Source organism: Falco cherrug, chromosome 4, assembly GCF_023634085.1.
Source record: "Falco cherrug isolate bFalChe1 chromosome 4, bFalChe1.pri, whole genome shotgun sequence".
Classification (NCBI taxonomy): domain Eukaryota; kingdom Metazoa; phylum Chordata; class Aves; order Falconiformes; family Falconidae; genus Falco; species Falco cherrug.
This window is the reverse complement of record NC_073700.1, coordinates 99,959,098-99,982,479: the sequence shown is the minus strand read 5'-3', so window position 1 is coordinate 99,982,479 and position 23,382 is coordinate 99,959,098. Positions and strand designations below refer to the sequence as shown.

Sequence of the window (23,382 nt, the reverse complement as noted above, 5' to 3'; positions counted from 1 at the left end):
GTCTTTTGAAGAACAATTTCACCTTCTTGCAGGATGAACTAAATTGAATGTAATTCACTTTAAATATGCCAAACTGTGCTTTCCAATGAAAGATGACACAGTAACAATTAATGTAGCTCAATCTCATTATTTACAGAAAATGCTTGGCCTGAATGCCATTACCTTTGTTTGGTGGGGGTTTTTTTTTTTTTTTTCTCCACTCTTGGTCATTGTCACCTAACAGAAAGGTTGAAAGATTTTTCTCCAGAGCAACTGAATCAATGGTAGGATCTTTCCACAAAAATTAAAAGGCATTTCACATGGGCTGAAAATAGGCAGCAACCACTGAAATTATAGTTGGTCTTGCTAAAGCATGGAATAAAGAACTTTTCAGTTTTAATAAGGACCTTTATTTTTATTTTTCCTACAAAGAAGATAGAAAACCTATAATGATTTAAATGTTTCACTTATCCTTTTTGATTTAAATTCTGCATAGCAACCCTTGAATCACTAATTACTTTCTTCAGCATACAGGATTGGTGGTTGGAACGAGATGTATTTTATTTTGTCAGCAACAAAAAATAGCCAAATTCTGCATTGAGAACACATTTCCAGTAGAGTTAATTCTTGATCATCAAGTCAGCACTCCCAAAATTTCCAAAATGCCATGTGATCATAGTGTTTTTATCTGAAAGTGGAGTACTTGAGTTTATCCCAGTCTTCTGAACTATCTAATTGAAGATACTGCTTTTCAGCAAGTCTCAAGAATTTGTTCTCCAGCAGTTTTTCAGTATGGGATTTAGAGTAAATTAAGATCTCTTTTTCTCACATCACTAACAAAGTGGAACCAACCATGCCTGTATTTAAGACTTACTTTAAATGTGACTTACTTAAATGTTCCTGATGGTTAAAAACCATAAGGGCTTGGTAAAATGAAATGTGGATTCATAATGGATCAGAGGATGATTTAGACTATTAAGGATTGAAGGTTTAGTTACTAAAATCAAGAACTGTAAAGTTGAAAAAGGCTAAATTTCCATAGCCATCTGATGGAAATGTGACTAGGAAGTTGCAAATAGAAGTGTAATGGTTGTGAAGCGCTAGTAATTTGCTGTATGCTTGAGTGTAGATGCCATCTGCTGACAGTTTTAAGTAGGTTTGTACTGGGAAAAAATTAAAATACTATCACACACTATCTCAAATATTTTCTCATTAATATAATACTTGTTGTAAGTCAGTTCTCGTTAACATATTATGGCAGTATCAAGACTTAGCTGTATGGTATCGGGCATCCTTCCTGTAAGTCACAAGACAGTTACTTCCACGTGGATAACTTCTGTTAGGGGAGCACAACCAGATCTGAAAACAACATACAGCGATGCAGGGATCGAGCTTGAATTTTGGTAAGTAATGGGCAAAACTTTTTAATGATTAAAGGTGGAAATAACGATTTTCCCGAATATAAGAAAAAGGTATATGAGTTCTTGAGGAGAACATCCAGAAACGTAGTAATTTCACATGAGGAACACGCTGGAAAACCAAGTTTTATTAAAAAAAGCACTTACGCATGTATTATAATTGACTAATTTTGCTGGAAGTTGCTAATACAAAGCACTGAGAAATCCTGATGACGTAGGATTTTTTTAAAATTGTTGTTCTGTATTACCACATTGATAGTAAAGGTTTGTCAAGTAACTGTGTATATCAGGGCCAGTTAAAACAGGTCTGTAATTTTCATACAGCTATTAGAGAAGGAGGTTTACTTGAACGACAACAGTCAATGACAGAAGATTGTACACAGTTACACTGAATTAGCAAACCTATGGAAACTTGCTACGATGTGGTAGCTTTGAACAGGCATTTAAGCATTTAACTCTTACTTAAACATACCAAATGGGGCAGGGATAAGGGGACACAACACAGAACAGAAGCTGGTTTCTCCCTGGGTGTAGTTTAGTACCTCTAATGCTCCAAGCACACTGCCTCAGCTATTGCTGAGAAAAGTGCTCTCTCCGTGAAAGTATAAATACTTGTACCTGTAAAGAGTATTTTTTCAAAACTTGTCAATCTCCATTTTCATCTGATCTGTAAGATTGTCATCACTGTTCCTCAAACACAAACTTAAAAATCTGATTTTCTGGACATCAGAAGTTTTCAGGGAGATGGAGGAATAGCCAAATATAAATGTTCAGGAAAATAATTCCTCTAAAATAGTCCAGCTCTGAAAGGCTGAACAACTTTGCTCTCATTGTCCACCTTTAAAGAAAAACCAAAACACCACAACTTTTATACAGCACCTCCTTTATAAGAATGTTGTTAGAGAAAAGGAAATAAAAAAATTCCCTGCAGCAAGAATTGCTGGTAAAGACTGAATCAGCTACTTATGTGATTCCCATACAGTCACATATTTTAATACAATTTTTCTTCCATCTGCATGGCATTAAGTTATTCCAGAAATAATACTTTCACTCATCCCCTCCAAGTGATGCAAACCTATTAACATTGCATAAATGCTGAGTTTCTGGTATAGCACACCTGATAGGCTTTTTTTTCTTATTAGATGCTTTCTTCTTTTTGCAGGACTCAGATTTTGTCTTGGTCATCTTCTGAAAGCAGTCTGGAGGTACAGCTGACTTCACTGTATTTAACAAAATCTGATAAAGCCAAGTCATTTTTTGAGAGAAACTGAACAGATTTTCCACTGCAGGTGCTGATTTAAGCTCTTGATACAGTCTGTGCACAAGGGTCCCACTGTAAAGCCTGCTCAAAGGAAGGAGAGAATCCTCACTTTGAATCATACCTCAGCAAGACAGGTACAGAAGCATGCTGCTTCATGAAAAAACATGTCTGACTACAGACAGCATCCAATAGTAGGTTCCTACGGGATACCTATTCTACTCAGTATTTTTTTTCTAATCAGTATCTTTAAAGACAGGAGTTCAAGTACAGTAAAATTGGCCAAAGGAGTTTGACACATATAAACCAACATGTGAACACATTCTATCACAGGCTTGTGTGGAGAGTGGATCTCTGGAACATCCTTACCTACTCAGGTCTGGCTCAGAGAGAGGAGTGCCAAGTAGCTGGTTGAGATACAGTCCCATCTGAAGACAGCACTGCCATTGGCAAAAACTGTGTGCAGCATCTAAATCAAAGTCTTTATTTTGCAATTTCTTTTCCTTCCATTTTAGAAATTCATTATATGCAATACTGTCAACTTCAGCATGTAAAACTGTGGGATCTAGGTTAGAAACAAAAAATGACATGCGAATAAATGTTCTGCTGTGAACAGCAGAAAAGGCATCTACAGTCTACAGGGTCTTCAAACTTCCAGTTCCATTTCAGGAAGCATTAGTAATGTTTTCAAATGTCTCAAGCTGAACTTTCAAGATGTAAAATTCTGTAAACATTCAAGTATGAATATCCACAAGAATATAAAATTGTGAAATCGGGAATTGCATTTGTTAGGTGATTTGCTACGCTGTTCTGTGAACAGATCAGTTCTAAACAAGATTTCCATTCTACTCCCACCCACTTGGGATAGCAGGTGGCAACCATGAAAGTCCAGTTTCTATAAACTAGAACCTAAAGAAACTGTATAACCCTGGCAAACTTTATCTTTGTCATCAAATGAAGGACTGCTAGAGGAAATGCCACCATGACTGTAATAGGTAGAAATATTACTGAAACAATTTCCTGATAATTTAGTCCTTTCAAATTCTTGCAATGCACAGGCAGATAAGGGGTGCCAGTGCAACTCAGTTTTAAGTACAGATAATTCTAGAAAAACGCATGAGAAAAACATCAGAATGCATCAGTAACAGTTATTATATTTTGATGCATGAGCATGTTAACCTTATTAATTTTTATATCAAAATTAATCTTTTAATCCTAAAGTAAGCATTTATGAAGGCAAATCGATGTTTTACAAGATGTCAAAGTACTGTTTTAACTATATAAAATGTGTTAAATTGATGACTAGCACTGTTCCTCTGTACTAATAGAAAGGGTGTGATGCTTCAGGATATAGTGTATATCAGTGCTAACTCATCTGAATTTTGACAACTTGCCACAAACGAGGAAAAACTAATTATGGTATAGATTTTCATAGTAGCTGAACACTTAAAATTGTATTCTTTGGAGACCTACCTGGATCACTTGTTATCCTGTGCAGTTCTCCAGATACTATCATTAGAAGTAAAGCCTTTAATTGATGCAAATTAACTTTTGGTTCTGAACAACAAATCCAGTAACATGTTACAGCAACAGGGAGTTGTAAGTGACTGGGGATAGATTCTATGAAACTCATTTTCACTCCTAGAGTCTCCAGCAAAAGCATCTGACGGCATGACATGGGTACCTGAAAACAAATTAAATTGGAATGGAAAATAAAGGCAAGATTTTATTTGCTGTGAGCAGTTTCCAAAAGGCAAATAAGCTTGTGTTTAAACTAGATACTACTTCAGGTTTTCAACAAAAAATTAAGTTTCGTCGATATTCTGAACAGGAAATATTTTTAAATGCTACTTAAGCTTTAAAAACTACATGGTTAAATGTTAGGTAGAAGGATAAAAGTAGTTTTTTCAATTGCCTGAGGTTAGATTTTAAGAGGCTTCGGAGTTGTCTTCAAATCAGGTGACTTAACTTCTACGTAAAACTTTACTTGGACAATCTTGTAACCATAATGCAGTAAAAGTACTTTAGTATGGCAAATATATATGAAAAAAACTTCATTTTGTGCCTCTTAGAAGTTACCTTTGCTTTGTGAAATGCAATGGTGAGACCTGTTCTTGATGCGTTTAAAACACCCTTACCTGTAATCACAATGAAATCCTGTAGTCTTCACCTGCAACATATTAATTCCTAGTACATGTTCCCTGTTTGTTGTGCTATTTAACTTCTAAAAAGTGGTGTTATAAACCTGATCCACAACTTCATGCATGCAGCAGAATCACAACAGGCTTAGGACGGTTTTGCCTATTCTTAGGCAGACATCCCCACAGTAGAAGACAACCTGATACCAGTTTTGGCTAGAGCACTTTAAATGCAGAATAACCCTTCTTATAACCTTCTGCTGAACTGGCAATTCCCCTGCCTTTAGTATGAAAAGTTGTAATAGCAGAAGCTCAAATTCATTAAAGCAGCAGCATACATACCAAGGCTCAAGAAGTAAGTTGTTAATGTTTCTTAAAATCCCCAAACATGATTTTTCGAACTCTTAAGTCTTTGCACGTTGCTCATTTAAAAGGCCTGTAACAATAACTTGTGTAAAATAACCCATATGTAGGCCTTCGGATCCATAGCTATCTATAGTGTTTAATGGTTGTAGTAGTGATAAGACTTCGTTCTTATATATGAAATAGCCACCAGCAAGTAATGAAAACACAGCAGCACAGCCCACACACAGAGACATGTTAACAGCCGATCTGAATGCCAGATGCATAGAGCATGTGGCTTAAATATGCAGTATTAAAAGACACAGATTCTATTTCCAAATGTTTCAGAAATTACTGCATACAAAACTTCAGGTTATGCAACCCGTGAATGGGAAATTACTTTCTGTTCACAGCAAAAGTTACAGTCTTAATCATTAGAATTTAAATACAGAATTGCTAATGGTGACTGGAACTAACCTAGTACAACATCCCTTTGATTACAAGCTGTTTTTCAGGTGCTGTTGCGTCTGGCAAGCAGCAGGGGTCCACGTTAGCAGGATGCATACTCGTGGCAGGTAAAATTGCTGGACAGCTGCAAGATTCATACATGAAATAACAGTAATTTTTAGCAAAGAAGCATGGGTCTGATTCCGTTTTAAAGCATTGCTCTGAAACATCCACAGCTTGATCAAATATAAATTAACTTTTGTAGTGGTAAACTATACTCGTCTAAATGTCAGGAAACTGAGTTCCTTCCTATAGTTACAAAAGCAAGTATTAGTGTAACAGAATTCATAGGTATGAGAAGGGCTTAGAATGGAAAATTTAGGCAATACTACATATACACACAGCCAACTTATTGTATAATTTGTCTTGGCCCACTTGGGGGTGGGGGGAGGCAGAAAGGGAAGAAGATAAAGGCATAATCTATGTAGCTTCTGAAATACCGCAGGCCAAGCTGTGGGTACCTAAAGCCCTGTAGGTACCCATGAAGTAGTTACTGAGGTGGCCTAGTTCAGGCATCACGTTAGGAACAACCAGTTGGCAAACACGACTCCCAAGTATTTTTTGTCATGTGTGAAACATTGTTAACTGTGACCTGTTGTAACAACCATTTACCTCCATTAACTTGTCCAAAGTAAAATGATCATCACTAAAATCTGTGGGTAGGCTTGCTGCTTGAACAAATGTTTTTTTAAGTGTCTTTTGGAGTCTGTCAAATTCACATACAACTGGCAGCTCGTTGGTCTGCTTACTTGGAGAAGCGGCTTTGGCATTTTGAGCTACTTTCAGAAGCAGTCCATAGATAACTTGTCGAATGGGCAAAGCTGTGCTGTGCGCGCTAGGTCTCTGCATGTTCTCCACCTGAACGTGGAGGAAGATACTTCTTAGGATCAGGGCATCGCTGATGAATGGGGCCAGCTTACCTTTTGCCAAAGCATCAAGTACCCACCGCGGTACGCCTGCTTTCTGGGCAGCTTCACATTCGTACTTTCCATTCTGGAAAAATTCCTCAAGCTTCATGTCAGACGGCGTATAATCCTCCACTGAAGCGCACAGAAGCTCCCTTATTTCTTCTCTCTGCTGCTTCTTAAGGTATTTCAGCACACCGTCCACAGCCTCGGTGGGCTCAGCGAACTGCGACAGCCAGTGCAGAAGCCCCTGCAGGCGGAGGTGCTTCCCCCCCCTTCCCGACGCGCAGCCCCTCGGCAAGCGCACTTTGCTGAAGAACCCCTCGAGCGCTGCCACATCGATGTAGTCGTTGCCGTTCATGACGGCAAAGAGCGGGAGCAGGCGTCTGTCCAGGGGTCCGAAGTGCCTGCAGAACTTCTCCACGGAAAAGCAGCGCGCGGGCACGTAGCAGCCCTGCGCCCCCTCTCCCGCGCACACGCTCTGCCACTGGAAGTGGTTGAGGGGGCAGTACCCGGCCGCCAGGTCGAAGACGCAGAAGTCGCTGTCGAGGGAGAGGACGGGGCAGCCCCAGCGGTTGGCCAGGCCGGCGATCTCCCGGTCGGCCTCGGCGAAGCACTGCAGGAAGGGTACGCCGAGCCGGCCTAGCGCCTGCACGAAGGCCTCCCGGGTCAGCAGCGGCACCAGGCAGCCGCCGTCGCCGCGGGAGAGGCCGTGAGCCGCCCGCAGCCGCTCGGTGGCGCGGCCCCGCAGCGTGGGCAGCTTCCTGTCGTCGGCGCCGCGCCCGCCGTCCAGCACCACGAAGGGGGCGACGCTGCAGGCCCGCAGGCTGCCGAAGAAATCGCGCACGGCCGCCGCGAAGAGGCCGTAATCGCCGCCACGGCGGAAGTCGACGGCGGAGGCGAAGCACAGCCGGTGGTAGAGGCTGCTCCCGTCGATGACCAGCTTGGTGTCCCTCACCCGCAGCTCGGTGAAGAACGCCCCGCGCTCCTCCACGAAGCCCGTCAGCCCCTGGATGCCCATGGCGGCGGCGGCCACCCACCACCCCAGCAACAGCGCCACGCCGCCGGCAGCCGTGCTAGGAGTGACGGGCTGCGTGCTCCGATCAGGGCGCCTCTTCCTCTTCCCGCCCACCGGCTCTCAGTACGCGTGCGCGGCGTCTCCTAGCGACGGGGCCGCAAACACGGGCCCGGCCGACGGGCCGGGGCGGGCAGCCTAACCGCGCCGGCCGGGTTGGCTCCCGAGGCCGGGCGAGGTAGGAGGCTGGGGCCGCTCCCTCTTTTTGCCTCGGGCTGGCAGCGCCTAGCCTCAGGCCGTCCTGAGGGGAGCCGGAGGACCCTGAGGGACCGTAGCCCCGCCGTCCGGCGGCCATGGCGGCTGTCCGGGGGCCGGGCCCTGGAAGGGCAGGAAACTGGTGGGGGAGGTCGTGTACCTGGTGGCGAATCCTGAGGGGTTCTGGGGAGCACCGCCTTCCCCGGAGGGCTGAGGGAGGCGGAGTGGGGGAAGGCATGGCGCTCTCTCCCCTCTGTGTGGGGGTATCTGGTCGGGGAAGCGGGGACACTTCGTACCGGGGGTGGCGCAAAGGGGAAGGTGCGCGCGTGCCCCGGTCGCTCGGAGCGTGAGGGGATCTCGGCGCCCTGAGTGTGCGTCAGGGAGAAAATTAATTAGCCTCTCTGATAGTCCCAGCTATCAATTTGACCTTGTTTTACCATCATCTGCAATCAAGCTTCTTTGCTACCGACGCTACTAATAAAATCTTTTTAGTTATCCTTTCTCTGGGAGGAGTAAACTGAGCCAAGTGAGGTGATGTTACTTTAGACTTGGCTAGGTTTATAATGATGTTGCAGAAAATTATAATGGCACCAGCGTTCAGGAGTTGGGTTTATTTTAAATGAAAGAAAAAAAAGAATGAATATTCCCCCCCCCCCAAAAAAAAAAAAAAAATAATTTTATGACTAGCCTGAAGTTATTGGCAGGAAAAAAATTCAAGGTAGTAAATACCGAGGATATTTAGAGTTTAAATATAAAAACTCTGGAATTTGTGTTGCAAGGGGTGAGGGGCAACAAATATTTATGTAGCATAGGGGTTCTTAAGGAATAAAAAGAAAACCTGATATAATTGGAAAATGGCCTTTATTGGCAAAGAAGGGTTTATCTTGAAGTCAGGAAGTGTTATCTCTTCGCTGTTGCTAAAGAAACCTGAAGATTATGTAAAGAAAACTAAACCCCATATATTTCTTACATAAGCAAAGGAAGGTCAGAGGAAGAAGTGGAGGTGCTGTGCATTTAGCATGTGTAGGTGGAACTATGAAACCCTAAACAACAACTTTGCTTTAGCTTGCAACAACAACAACAAAAAAAAACCAAACAGGAAGGAGATTGAACTCTAGCCAAGGAAGAAGGGAAAATAAAAAAAGTGATCCAGATGATGTAGTTGCATTAGTATGGCATCTGCAGTCCGCCAGACTCTGGAATGGGGTTTGGTCCAAGGCGGAAATGAAGAATGTTAACTGTTTACCAGAGTGCTACTGGATAGAGCATGCTGGGATTTTTGAGGAAAAGCGGATGGAAAGTTGATTTCTTTGAGTTATCTCTAGTTCTTCTGAACTTTATTGAAGCAACTGATGTACTGCTCTTTGGGAAATACCTGTTCAGTGGGAGAAAATGGATGTGGGTAAAAAAATACACCAAAGGTTAGGCTAAAGGTTTGAGTGAGGTAGGAGAGGCTGCCCCATTCATATGCTTCCCAAAGAATCAGACTTACGGTTGAGTCAGGCTCTAAAGTCTAATGACTCATAGGGTATTTCTTTCAAATGCAGTGGCTCAGCGATCTATGTCTCTGTGCCATTAAAATGTGCCTGTGACATCACAACGGCAGTCAACAACCCCTGCCTTAGAACACTGTTCAGCAGTATATATCAAAAGTATTTCCCAAAGTTATATGACAGTCATTACTATATACAGAGGGAAATTGAAACAGAGTAGAGGGTGAGAGGCAGGGCTGGAAATAAAGTACAGCCATTACACTCAATGGGCTACTTGATGTCAAGTGTGATATTGTGGTGTAAAGGATTGTAATATACTCCTAGGGCCTAAGTAAGTAAAAAAAATTGAAAGTGAGCAGTGTTAAGGGACAGTTCTCCAGAAAAAAGGAATAGATAGTTCATCAGTTTTTGTAAATGTAGTTATTTTTAAAGGTTATGTGTTTCAAAGCTATTCTGTTTTGGAGTTTATAAAGGCGTCTGTAAAAGAGCAAATTCCTAGGAGAATAGGATAGTAAATGAAAAATATTAAAAATATATAAACTTTTCCAGAACTGGCAAAGTAATATTTTTATGGAGTTAATCTTACTCCTCTCCCCTCCTCCTCAACATGATCCATTTTTGCCTTTTCAGACAAATTCAGAGTTACAGAAGAAGTAATCTTCTAGCTGACATTATTTGCTTAGCATTTGCATTTCAAAATTTTTGTCACTTGCTATCTGAAAGGGAATACAGAAAGAATCTCAGGAGTGCTTTTGATTAGAAACATACAGGATTTGTATCATTGTTAAGATGGCTTGTAATAATTAAAATTTGGCTGTGTTTTTCATAATATAGTGACACTGCAATGTCAAGCTTCTTGATACAGTGTGATAGTAGCTCAGCAGATGAATATTAAAATAGGTTCTTGCACACACACTGTTGTAAGATGCAAATCTGTAATCTTCATTTAAGCTCTGCATTTGTTCGGAAGTGAAGACAGCAACTTGGACCCAGCAGTTAGCTTTTAAAATTAACCAATTTGTCTTTTCTCTTCCAAACCCACCCACCCCCACCCTATTTTGATGTACTTGCATTGACATTAAAATACTATGGTGAACAAACCCAGTGTGGGAGCGCTGCACTGCAGCAGGCAGTGCTGATAGTAGTATTGGTCACGCTGAATGTGGGATCTTGCAACATCTGTATTTGTTCCAAAGGATCCTCAAGCACAAATCATGCAGGCAGTGTTTTATAGAGGCAAGGTAATGAAAGCAATATTGTTTTATTATGTGCAGTTGAACACCCTTTATCTTTGGGAATGAGGAAGTTTGCGTAAACAAAGCTATAGTAAACTCACGTTCAGTTATTGAAAACCATAGAAACACCAGAGATTTGCCTTTGCAGTCCCTATGTTTGCAGAATTAGGACTCTGTTAGACAAGAATTTCAAGTCAAAGCTAAATTGTTAGAAATGTGGCTCAAGCAAGTTATTACAGTGAAAAAAAAATGAAGAACTTTTGGAAGAATTGGATTTTACTGGAAGTCTTGTAGACTTCTGGGTGGCCATGAAGCTCTGATTTGCAGAAGGTACTAGTAGTGAATCACACAGAAGCTGTAAGGTCAGCACTGAAACACATGGTGAAATCTGAGGGGCAAACGAAAGAGTAGAGATAACAGCTTTGCAGTTATTGATAGGAGTGAATTCAAACTACAGGTGGAGATTATGTTCACTCTATACAAAAGTCATGAAACTTGTATTCTGAAACACAGCTATTTCTGGTGCCAGGTACCAAGTTGGTATAAAAACAGGTGGTGAGGAAGAGTGCTATATCTAGGGGAACTGCCAAGTAAAATACAGGTATTGTCGTCCTTGCAAAAAGCACTTGAACTTTTAAATAAATTAATGTATAAGCACCTGCATTTTATTTGCCCTGTGTTGTCATTTCAGTGAATTAAATTAAGGTCCATTTAGAGGAAGGCTGATTATGTCACATCTACATTATATGGAGTTTCTTTATCAAGTCTGGTGCCCACAATTTAGCAACTAATAATTCCACTTAATCTGTGTTTTGCTGCAAGCTGAGCACCATAGGCACTGCCATAGAATTAAATGGTCATTTCATAGGGACTTAATAGGGCTAATACATTGACAAATAATTTTTTTTTCTCTTTTAAAAGTGTTTCCTGTGGGTGTCCATGGAAGAGTAAAAGGATCCGGAAGCTGCATTTGAGAGAAATTTCTGTAGTTTCTGTTACACAGAGAAATGCTGAAATTTCAAGAAACTGATAAGCATGTCGCTGCCAGATTTAATTCTGTTTGCTCAGACACTACAATTGCACGACGATACACTATTTGGAGGAAACTTGGCAATGGAAGCTTTGGAAATGTGTATCTGGTTTCTGAAAGAAAAGCAAAACAAGGAGAAGAATTGTAAGTAAACCCTTCACATACTTTATATAAAAATGTCTGGAACATATTTCTTGTATTGTGGTTGTTTTCTTTGTATGTATGTCTCATCTCTGATGTTAACATTGCAGCCTTAACTGTATAACTTTAGACACAGGATAGGAGCAGGTTTTATGCTGACTCAGCATTATGGCTGAATCTCTCCTGGAAAAGACCCTTGTATTTGCTCAGAACCGAGGTAAATTTTATCATTGTCCTGACAAGAAGCAGGACAAAGATATATGTTAGGTTTCACAAATTTGCTGCTGCTCTTTGTAACAAAATTGTTTGTTAAAGGCTTAAAGCTTTATCATTTACAAGGTACCATTTAACAATTATGTCAATATATATGTGTGTAGTAGTATTGTGTAGTTTATTTTTGCAGTCTTTTCATAATGTGGTATTTCATAAATAAACTCAGTTCTTGAAGTTCTTTCTTCAGAACACTCTACTAAAGTGCTGGCATTTGTCTTCCATCCCATACTTACCCATCTTCATGAACATCATGTTTTTGTTTTACGTGTGGAAAAAAAAAATTAGACTAGAATCATTACTCTAATCAAGTCCAGCTACTGCAATATCTAGCTCTATAATGCTTCATTCAGTTACACGTGCTCATTAAAGCATGGAACATTGAAAGGGAGCGTGAAAATGTCAGAATTTGAGTGTATTTTAATGGACTTCTTTCTTCGCTTCTGATAATTTCTGATTTTTTTACTGTAGATAAGTTTTTTGATAACGCTTAATTGGAAGTTTTCAGGAATCAATTCTGTGTCATTGTAAGGACACAGATTGTTGGAGGGGTCTCAAAGGAAACTGTTCTATGTTGGTGTTCTATTTTTTGATAATTCAGTTGTCTAAATGAAACCTGAGAAGGAATATTTACAGAAATTTCAGTAAACACCTTTCCATTTACTGTATGCCTAACTGAGAGCACTTCTTTTTCATTGTCAGCAAATCTCGATTATTTTATTATTTTTTTTAGCCTGCCTGAATTTGGACAGGTCTTGTCAGTTTGGTTGATAAACCTTTTAGGATTCTGAAGCCACAAAGACAAAAGAACACTTTCAGGGTGTTCACATTTCTGTATGTGAGTTTAAAGTTGAGTGCCTGGGAAATGCATTACTAGCTGGACTTGCTGTTGTGTTAGAACTGTGTTTGTCTATCAGTTTGAAATCAAGTGAAATTTAGATGTGAATATTTTTGGTTTTATCCCATAAAATTTGTGAGGCTTTTTGTTTAAAGTCTCAAACATCTAATCAGTGTGCTTTTCAGCCAGAAATACATCCTTTCTTTAAATATGGGGGTCTATTGGTCCGTATTGATGAGTACATTAATGAGCACTATATGATAAAAGAGTTTTTTCTGATTCATTTGTGCCTCACTCTTGCTATTTATGACAATGCATTCTTGGCAATATTGCTTCAATAAATGTGCAGCCAAGGCATAGTTATTTCACTTGTTTTCCTTCTGCGCCATTTACAGTTTCTCAGCTCCTTGGATTAGAGTTAGAGGCTACTATGCTTTTAGCTTTTTCCAGCGGGCTTGTAAGACTTCTGGATCTCTCTTGGCCTTAGGTATGGTTTTCTGCAATAATGTTCTTTAATGAAAGCTTTCATTAAAACCAGTAGAAAATATTTTTCATTTTCTTTTTATGTTAAATAATTTATCATGCAAATAGGGTGGCAGGAACTACCAGACTTATAAAACCCTTCAGAATTCAGCTATTTTAAACTCATTCTTAGAATGTTAAAAGTATAGTGAAATGTGTGTCTTCACACATTTGCTGCTGTAGCACAAGCTGCCAAACAAGGAATGTGTGCTTTGCCCTTAAGTAGTTACTATATCTATTTTTTCCTTAAGAATTTTTTTTCCGAATTTTAGTTCAGAGTGACTGTGTTTTGAACAAACATTCACTGCCTGCAGCATTGAATGCCTGTGTTTTGTTAGGGATGAGGCTGAGTATGTCCTCTGCCAACTTCAGGACAGACGCTGAGTATCAAATGGCGGGTTATTTTTTTGTTTTATCAATCTCTTTGTGACTACGACGATATTTAACAAAGCGAAGTGGTAGTGTAATACTGTAGTTCATTCTTTCATCACTAGGGGGTACTTGTGTATCACAGTTACTCATTTCTTCTGTGCCTCAAATGCAGATTTTCAAGTAGATTCCTCCAACTTTCTATCACTTACATTCTAATAGACGACAAAAATACTGGTCCAGGTGAACGTGAAAGCTCAGGTAGCATATTGAGCTAGAGTGTAGGCTATTTAAAAATACTGTTTCTCAAGGTGGAAAAATATATTAGAAGTCACATTCTTAACACTACTTTCAAATCAGAAAATACTTTCTTGTGCTTGTGGAACATTCCCAAGAAGGGTGGCATCTTAGATATTGGCACAGAAGCTGTTTGGGGATACCTTTTTCAATTTTCCATTAGTGCAATGTCTACAGAATGAGTTAATGCAGAGACAATGCTTATCATTTAATGTAATGTAATGTATGTTCAGCAAAGCTTTTGCATGTTTTTAGAAATAGCTTTTGGGCATGCCTTGTACTTTGTTACCTCTCAAGGATCTTGTCTGTGGTGAGTGAAGTGTTGTGCACAAAACTGCTTCAGCTGAGAGGGAGAAAGATTATTTTGGGGCATGCCTCAAGTTGGCAGACTTACTTTACATAAAACTCACATACTGCTGCTCAGGCCAGCAATACCTACCTCTCTTAGAAGTACGTGCCAGCTTCATGCAGATCTCCAGTCCTGTGCATGGAAGGGATCTGGATACTGACTTTCTGAGATCATACTAGATCAGAAACATCCAGTGTGATATGGTGGAGTTGCATAGTCTATAAATAATAAGGTTATGAAGTACTACAAATATAGTAGCATATGTAAGTTTCTTACTTTAAGTCCCTCTTAAGTGTTGACTGTACGACACATTTCTTGCCTGTTGTTTTAACTTCCTCATTTGTATTTTTTGTAAATTGCATTTCCTGGTAATTTATGCTCATAGTCCTGTGTGATTTCTACAATTTTGCCTTCTTTTTTTATTAGCTGTCTCTGAAAACATTTTTAATTTAGCATTCTACCTTGTCTCAACTAGAAAATTATGTACTGCTGTAAACAGCTGTCAGTTACAGACATAGCTGTATACCTAAAAGGCTAAGTTAGGAAAATCCCTATTATACAGCAAGTCTTCTTGTGTCAGTGGACTCTGTTTTCCTTTAGAAAATAATAGTTGCAAGTCATTGTATAGTCTTAAATATGCTTTCATAGGCTCTGCTCACACTTAAGTTTACTGAGCAGTAGCTTCTCTGCTTGTATTGCTTGTGGTTTATGTTTTCCCAAAGTATATTATCCACAGTGGTCAGAGAAAGCCAAACCAGTGCTTAGTATTCTGGAGTGAGATTGGGGTTATTTCAGACTGGTTGTTAGACTTAAGGATCACACTTACTTTATTCTGAGATACCAGCTTTGTGCAGACATGCGATGAATGACTTTTCTGAATTTCATAATAATTTCCTAAAAAGAAAAGTGCAAGTTCTTGATTTTAGGTTTAAAGCTAGGGAAGGTGACTTTTGTCTTCTATGTTTGTATAGAAAGTTACGCCATCGCCTTCTCACCAGGCATGACAGACAGTTAAAGGTCTCAGAGATAGAAGTTCCTGCAACTTTTGTGGAAACAAACAGCAGAGAACAAAACAAATGCCCTCATAAAGAGAAAGGTCAGAACCTGGGAGGCTGTTCACCATGAAAGAAGTTTCTCATGTCATAGACAATCAACACAGTAGAGGGATCATCAGTTTCCCCCAGTTTTGAAAGAAACTATGGTCACAATTTTTATCATAAGCCCTAAAGTCAGCTAAACACAAGAGACATATTTGTATGAATGCAAGCCTCTTAGTTCCAGTTACGCAGAATGGCTTGGTTTATGAATTATTTGATATTTTCCCTGTCAGATGTTTGCAGATCCTGTTTTGAGCCAGGTACTGTACATTCACTAAAACTGAGATTGAATTGCATGATGTTGACACTGTTTTCCATTCTAGTGGTCTCTAAAACAAGTTCTGGCAAGTCTTTATTTCAAAACGAAAACTGATTTACCTGATAGGTAATTGGATTCCAAAAAAGATTGGATACACCTGCAAGTATTTGCTGTGGTTTTTAATCTTTTCCAGAGTTTGAACTGAATTTAGGCACAGTAGGTGGGGATGCATATCACTAGTTGCCATTAGTGGAGTTCCACAAATTTTAAGCCTCTAAAAGGCTCTGGGTTTCACTCTTTTCAGAGGAAAAAATGGTAGCTTTAATTTGGGTAAAAACTACTACTTAATGTGGTTTTGTTAATTTTCCTATTTGTCTTTTGTAAATTTGCACCATTCATGAAGTTAGATCTAAGTGTCCCTCCTCCCCCCCCCCCCCCCCTTTATGTTTGTATAATTTAATGTTACTAGCAACTAGCAAAGGATAAACGGTGCTACTCTGTCACTCTTCTAGACTCATGTATGCCCACCGTGGGATACTGTCTATTAAGAATGACTCTTTGCATGCATTTAGCACCTTTACTATTCTGAGACCTGAAAGCACTTCTCAGAGCTGTGAAGTATTATTATCCAATTTGCAAATGGGCAATAAACAGGAAGGTTAAAGAGTTTGCCTGGGTTCATGTAGCAAGGCTGTCGAAAATAAAGGGCCACTACTTCAGAAATCATTCCTTGATATCTTGATCTCGCTAAATGTTAGCAGAACTTCTAATGACATTGTAGGTGCTCGATCCTCTTCTAGAGCCTAATACCATAGGTTTCAGTTCTGTAGTTTGGAAACAAACTGTTCTGTGCATGTCAGGAAGGAAGCCTAGTTTCCTGTAGATTTACATCCTCTGTTCCCTTAATCTACCACAAGAAACCCTACCTTTTCACCACACATGTTATGACAACATTCCTGTTTCTGGGATGTCCCCTGTTTTGTTTTTTTTTAGTAGCTCCAGCTTCTCCCTTCCCTCTTGTATCCCCCCAATATTTATATTTTCCTTCCATATTCCCTAATTAGTGGTTGCAAGAGAAACAGGTCAAGCCGTGGTGGTTCCTGAGCAGAGTGTTGGGTTAATGGTTGGACTCAATGATCTTAAGGTCTTTTCCAACCTAAATGATTCTATGATTGATATACATACACTAGCCGCTTGGCAGGTCAAACAATGTGTAACTTTGGAGATCCAGGGCCCACTAAGGCTCTTGTGCTTCCTGCCTAGATCATTAAAGTCATCTTAAGATCCATGAAATTGCTACCCTTCTGACGGATTTGTTCGAAACTGGATGGTAGCTCCCTAAGATGAGTAGTGATTGCTAGATAGATCGTTTTTGCTTGGTAGACAAGGCTCTAAACTAAGGAAAATTGGAAAAAAATGGAAATGCTGGTGGAACAATTACACTACAAATTCTTCTGCACCTTTCCAATGTACTTGGTATTTAATACCTACCCTCAGTTCTTTACTAACATCATATGTAAATGCTTTGAAGCTTATTAGATCTTATTTGATAGGAAATTCAAGGTACGCCCATGTATGAATACAATGCCAATTTTGTTGGCAAAGTATCAGCAGCTCAGTAGTTATCAAGCCGGTACTGTTTTATAAAACTCTACCATCTCAATGGTCTGCTCAAATGCAATCTCTAATGACAAAGAAAAGGAAGGCATTTCAATATTGTGTCTAGAAAATAGTTTATATGAATTTTTGTAAATTGTGCCAGTATAGCTTTTAATTTATTGGTACATTCAGAGAAAATTTACAAATCACCTTCAAAATGCAGGACATCTGCAGGTGTTTGGTTTTTCCCCCCCAGATCCTTGACTTGCATATGTTTTTGCAAAAGTCTGTCTCAATTTTTGAGGAGTTTGCTTCTGTTTCTGGACATCATGGACCTAGACCTACCCAAAATAATTAGAAACTTGGTTTGTATAAAGTAGCAGGATTGTACCAGTATCTTTACAGCAAACAGTAATATTCCTGCAGTCACTTCTATCCTAGTCCCCCTGAGTAGCTTATTGGTTAAATTATAACAGGCAATTATGGTTAGAGTCAAAGCCTGTTATAGCAGAGATGTACATTCAGCAGTACTCTTGAAGGACAGTGCTATCACGTATAGATAATGAATATCCCGATCAATTGTGCCAGGTGAAGCTCTAGGTTAAGTTTCACTAATTCATAACCATGCATGGGCAAGCAGCTGAAGTACACAGTAGGCAATAGGGACTTCTAGTTCATAAATATTCACAAGGTACTTACATGTCCCTGTGGTGGAAAGCACACGCTGAGAAGCGCCAAACTCCCTGGACTGCTCCTGTGTGTGGTAATGGTGGGGCGTCAGCTCAGCCTCCGCATCTGACTTGCATTATACCATTAATCCAGACTCATGCTATGACTCCTTGGAAACTGTGCACTTAGCTGAATAATTTATCATGTGATTTTCAATTATTTATGACTTCTTATAACAAATGAAATAAAATCTAAAGCTGGAAGAGTTTTGTAACTTAGGAATATCCAAGTGACCATCAGCAGATTGCTGTGTTGTCAGTCCCTGTGTTTGGTGCCTGCTTGCTTCTCTGAAGGTATTCTATGGGAATGGTCATTTGATATTGAATTGATTAAACCAGTAAAAATTACTCCCTGCCAGTTGTTATCTGCACGTTCATCTAATTATGCCGCTTTCCTTTTTTCTTCTCCCTCATTTAATAATAAAAACTAGAAATTTAAACTAGAATCCATCGGGTCATTTTAGGTTTGTGAACAGATATTCATGATCACCTTGGAAACTGAACAAAGGTGCATTTCCTATAGGACCTTCCTGGTTGCTGCTTATTTTTAAATAAGCTTTTCCTAGTGAACCATCTTTTGCTTGGTTCAGTCAAGTGTGCCTCTGCATCTTCCTGTAAGGCTCAGACTACCATGTATCAGCTGAGCTGCCACCGTTACTACGGTGTGCAGTCATTCTTGGCCCCAAATAAGAATAACTGACAGAGAGGTCTTGCTGATTTAGCTAGAGCAGTTTGAAGAGTTAGCCTTCATGAGCTTTCCAGTTGAGTGGCTAAGCATGACTTTCATATTCTGTGAACAATGCTGCAGGAGTCAAGATGCAGCCAAGTGTCAAAGTCCTTGCTGAAATCTCTGTAGCAGTGGCTGATGCTCTTGTGGCTTAGTTGAAGAGGACACCTGGAAATTCCGCTGAACTGTAAATGTTTTTGTTTCAGTTTTGGTAGACAGTTGCAGCTGTGGCCACAATTGTTTCGGATAGTTTTTAGTGCAGACCAATACAGGTTCAGGGACCAGTTTGCTAAACCTGACTCATTCAAAGCAGTTCTCACTGAAGACTGTATGGGAAGGTGCTTTACTCCCTGCCTTCTGCATCCCTGTCAGTGCCCAGCTTTTCCTGCGGCCCGGCAATTGCTCTGTAGGATTCCTCCTGGCTTTTGGCCCCTGGAGATCTGCAGACCTCTCTTGCAGTGGGAATTTGTCAGTGCCAAAGTACAACACAGGTAGAGAAGGCAGGAGCTACCATTACAGCTCTGCATTCCTCTCTCCAGTAAAGCTATGCTTTTACACAGCTACCACAAAGCTACGGAAACAGACGCATACATGCATCTCTGCAGAAGGATGTTCTGCTAAAGCTGATAGAACAACAGAATTGATTGTTATGACACAGAGGAATCCAAGAAATGGACCATCTCGTGCTGGAACAATTTATTTAGAGCTCAACATAAGAAAGTATTGAAAGTCCCTGTGCCAGATAAATCTCTAGTGGGGGCTGCAGGATAGCTTGACATTGGAGCACAGATGTGAGTTTTCACACTGCTCATGCTGGTGACAGATTCGGCAATTTAAAGTGACAGCCATGCTGTAGGCCTTTGCGCAAGCAATTTCTTTGTTAAAATTTCTAGTTCCCTTCCTTCTCAAAAAGTATAAAACCTGGTATTCTGTGGCTTCTTTGCCATTGAAGGGTGAATACTCAGAACATACTTGGGCTCTTTGCTCAGCTTGTGTAACACAGGTGCCTCTGAAAATCCTCTGCAGCAATGTCTGATGCAACGTTTGCATCTGCTGTCATCTGTATGAGTTTTGGTGGTATTGATATTTGGTTTTCTTTTTTTCTTATTTTTACACTTTTTTAACTAAGTAGCCTACTCTTCTTTCAGTGGGATTTGCCCATTTGACTGAGGTGCATTCTAACTATGCCCTTAATTTATGTGAGTGGGAGGCAGTGTTCCATAAAGAAAATACTACTTGGGTTTACTCCAAATTTCGTCCCCCACAGGCTCAGTGCTGTAGCACCTGCCATGTTCTGATCTTGTGTATGGGCACTGAGTGGTGCTGGTGGTTGAGTTCACTGTTTATCAAATTGTTTACAAGTAGCATTTCCAACATCAGGCAGAGAATTGTGCTTAAGGCGTTGTTGGTGAATTACTGGTTCTTTGAGATGCACAGCAGAGACAGTATTTAATGATTTTGTAATTAAGCAAATGCCTTGAGATCACTTCTGTCTCATTCGTTTTGTTGAAACTGAGATTTAGGGTTTAGGCATTTGTAAGCTAGCTTTAGTAGGAAAGTTGAGAGGTATAGTATTATTACTTCAGGTTGAACTGTGACCACCTGCCTTAAAGATACAGTGTTTTTGCAACATTTGAATATGCCTGTCTATTGTATCTTGTTGCAGTTTACCCTTATTGGCAAGGTGTTTTCTCTTAAATTTGCATCAAGGATGTTGTCATTTCTTCCATGCAGAACAAGCCTCCAGCTCTTTGTTGTGTTCAGTACATTGTAATGAGAAAACTGCTGCAGTGAGTGAAATAAATTCTGGATTTGCTCGGCAGTCAGTGTATTTTTCCTTCTTTTCTGTTTTTTTGGTTGTGCTTATGTGACACAGTAGTAAATGTAATTCCTAGTTCACTGTTTCTCTTACATGCATGGTTTGCCCTTCATGTGATCTAAAATAACTTTTCAGTGTTGCTGGGTAGTTCCTTCATTTTTTAATTCACCTGTTTCACTGATTTCTAAGACCACAGTATCATACTCAGGAGGGCTGGAAAGTATTAAAAGATTGTTATCTAACAATAGATGTTATACACAATTAATTTCCTCAGCATTTCTTGATTCCCTTTGCTTTTGATTGTAGACTACTTAGTAATATGCTTTTGTAAAGGTACGAACTATGCTTTTATCTCTTTCTCTCCTCCCCCGCCTTTTTTTGTACCATAGATAATACATTGTATATCAGAAATAAACATTGCAGAAGATGCTTGCTGGAAAGAGACATGTAGGAAGAGTGAGTTTTTTCATTAAAGTTGCAGCAATTAGTATTTAAATTACTTATGGGAATTAGTTCCACTGAAGGGACAATACTGTTGACACAAATATCCTTGCAACATTGAAAGGAACATAGTTCTGCTTACCAATATATTTACATTCAGGAAAGAACCAAGTAAATTTTATACTAGGAAATGTTTTAGTTGAATTTCTATGGAATGCATTCTTATAGTGATTGTTAGTGTGCCTGGCTTCCCTTCAACTCCTGCTCTTCAAAACTGTTTTCTGTAAACTGGTGTATATGAAGCAGGTGATATGAGGGTCTTTCTTCAAAACTTTTAACTGAAACCGATTTCAAAATTCAAACTAATTTCTATACAAGGAAAATTCTTTTTGGCAGATGCTGCAGCCTAAGGATGCAAGTTGAAGAAATGTAACATTGCAATTTTGAGATGTTTAATCATATTATAATGCTTGAAAACAAAATGCTGCATCCAACTGTAGCTCTCTAACGGTATCTCTTTTATCTGAAGGGGAATATTAATTAGCAGAGAGCAGTTAATAGTGAAATGTATTGAGTGTGTGTAATGAAATCGCAATGGAGAAATGCCTGGTTTAGATGAGTTAATGTTTGATGGAATTAGGTCTTCAAAGATACAAAGAATAAACAAATTGTTTAGTCCTTGTCATATTTCTCCCTAAAATTCCATTTAGATTAGTGACAGCATGGTACTTAATTACATTCTTAAACAAGACTAGGATGTAGAAAAAAGGTTAAATGAACAGTAGATGGTGATAGTGCAACATGTAGAGATAAAGCATTGCTAAAAAAAGATTTAAAAAATTTACAGGTATTTAGTTTGCACGCCCTAACAATTTTTTTATAATTTTCCTGAGTAGACACAAATTTCTTCAGTTCAGTTAGTATTTGATTTAGAGCTTAAGCATATGCATAGACTATAAATCTAGTTCTGTTTTATCTTTTCATTTCTGTCAAGGACAAAAATTCTAGGTTTCAAAAATGTGGCTTTAGTGGAAAACTCTTCCTTTATTAATCAATGTCCACTTTTATTTTGTAATTTTTAATCAGTGTAGATGACAAGCCAAGAGATCCCAAAGAATTACACAAAATAAATAATTTTAATATCTAAATAAATAACATTCATGGATGCTTTTGTGCAGTAGTAATATGTCTTGTTCAGTTCTGTGCAGGATAACACAAGTACTCTGCTTTGCTTTGTAATTATTGATTTTTCCTCAGTGTTGGCACCTAAAGTTGACCAAAAATAATTTGAAATATGTGCCTTTGTATACATGAGATTTTTCTCATGCCAGAAGAAAATTATATAAGCTGTATTCCTTGAAGTTAACTTATTTCAGCAGTGTTCTCTTTCATGTTCCAGAAAAAATATTCTTTATTCCTTTGGGATACTAATTAAGAACTGTTAATTTTCAAATAACCATAAAATGTTTACATCATGAGCTGAACTGCTCAGTGTTAGTGCATATGTTAGAGCATTTGAAAATTAGGCATCTTGAAAAACATTTGTAGGTGCTATAATTGTGACTTGCTGATGGAAATGAAATGAATCATCCATTTCACTTGTAAATTTATGAAATCTTATCACCATTCAAAGATATTTAAGCTCAGTTAAATTCTTTAAAGTGCTTATTCAGAAAATGAAATTATATTTAATCCGTCTACAGATACTACAGCGTTCATACAGCAGTTGAAATCTTAGTGTTTAACTCAGGATTGGTTCTTGATGCTTGTGAACGTTTGTGAACAGCATGAATAGGCTGTTCTGGAGAATAGGAAAAAAACAGTCATTCATGAGTGTTACGGATTTACTAATAAGTCAATAGTGTTTGTGGGGATGGAAAAAGAAGTACAGCATTTGATTTAAGGAGTTGTGCAGCAATACATAGGATTGAAATGGGTTTATGTCTTAACTAATAAATCTGTAATGGCTGTAGGAATAATAAAAGGAATGCAAGATTTGATTTAAGAAATTGCGTAGTAACACTGAAGTTTGAAATGTTTTGGTTAATGAGTAAACATACGTATATAAGTAGGAGTAGGAAACAGCACTTGTAATTTGTTTTTCATTGGAAGTGTGGTAATCTTGATTTTTCCCACAGAAACCAAGTGCTCTTAATTTACTGTGAGTGTTTCTTTCCTTAACTAAAACCAAGTATTTGTTCTAGGTAGGACTGATTAGTGTGCTGACGTTTTGCATTTCATGGTTTCACCAGGTCCTTCTTTCCCTAACAGATAGATCAATGTCTTTAATCATCTGAGCATGCAGAAAATGGTGCTCTAAACATAGTGGATAAAATGTAAAGAATGATTAT

At 39.1% G+C, this 23,382-nt stretch overlaps 2 protein-coding genes across 2 annotated transcripts in view; one reads left to right on the top strand and one right to left on the bottom strand.

The window, feature by feature from the left end:
- Positions 1 to 2,263: 2,263 nt before the first annotated feature.
- ASTE1 (asteroid homolog 1) lies at positions 2,264 to 7,598 on the bottom strand. The gene is made up of 4 exons (XM_014285539.3): positions 6,255 to 7,598; positions 4,129 to 4,339; positions 3,025 to 3,220; positions 2,264 to 2,739 (listed from the first exon to the last, which is right to left on the bottom strand). Exons 1-4 carry the CDS (start codon positions 7,566 to 7,568, stop codon positions 2,445 to 2,447), a joined length of 2,016 nt encoding a protein of 671 aa, XP_014141014.2. The 5' UTR covers positions 7,569 to 7,598; the 3' UTR covers positions 2,264 to 2,444.
- A 118-nt stretch (positions 7,599 to 7,716) lies between these two features.
- Positions 7,717 to 23,382, top strand: part of NEK11 (NIMA related kinase 11) — an 84,240-nt gene continuing 68,574 nt past the window's right edge. The window contains 2 exon segments of the mRNA XM_055707633.1: positions 7,717 to 7,800; positions 11,467 to 11,719. Coding sequence (XP_055563608.1) covers positions 11,553 to 11,719 — 167 coding nt within the window. The 5' untranslated portion in view covers positions 7,717 to 7,800; positions 11,467 to 11,552.

Bases quoted from the DNA above. Each gene is read 5' to 3' on its own strand.
- ASTE1 (XM_014285539.3), bottom strand. From the start codon at position 7,568: ATGGGCATCCAGGGGCTGACGGGCTTCGTGGAGGAGCGCGGGGCGTTC. The intron at 4,340-6,254 runs GTAAATGGTTGT...ATTTGTTTTCAG, and splicing joins CTTTGGACAAGTTAATGGAG to GTACCCATGTCATGCCGTCA. The intron at 2,740-3,024 runs GTAAGGATGTTC...TCCTTTGAGCAG, and splicing joins TCTGAGCCAGACCTGAGTAG to GCTTTACAGTGGGACCCTTG.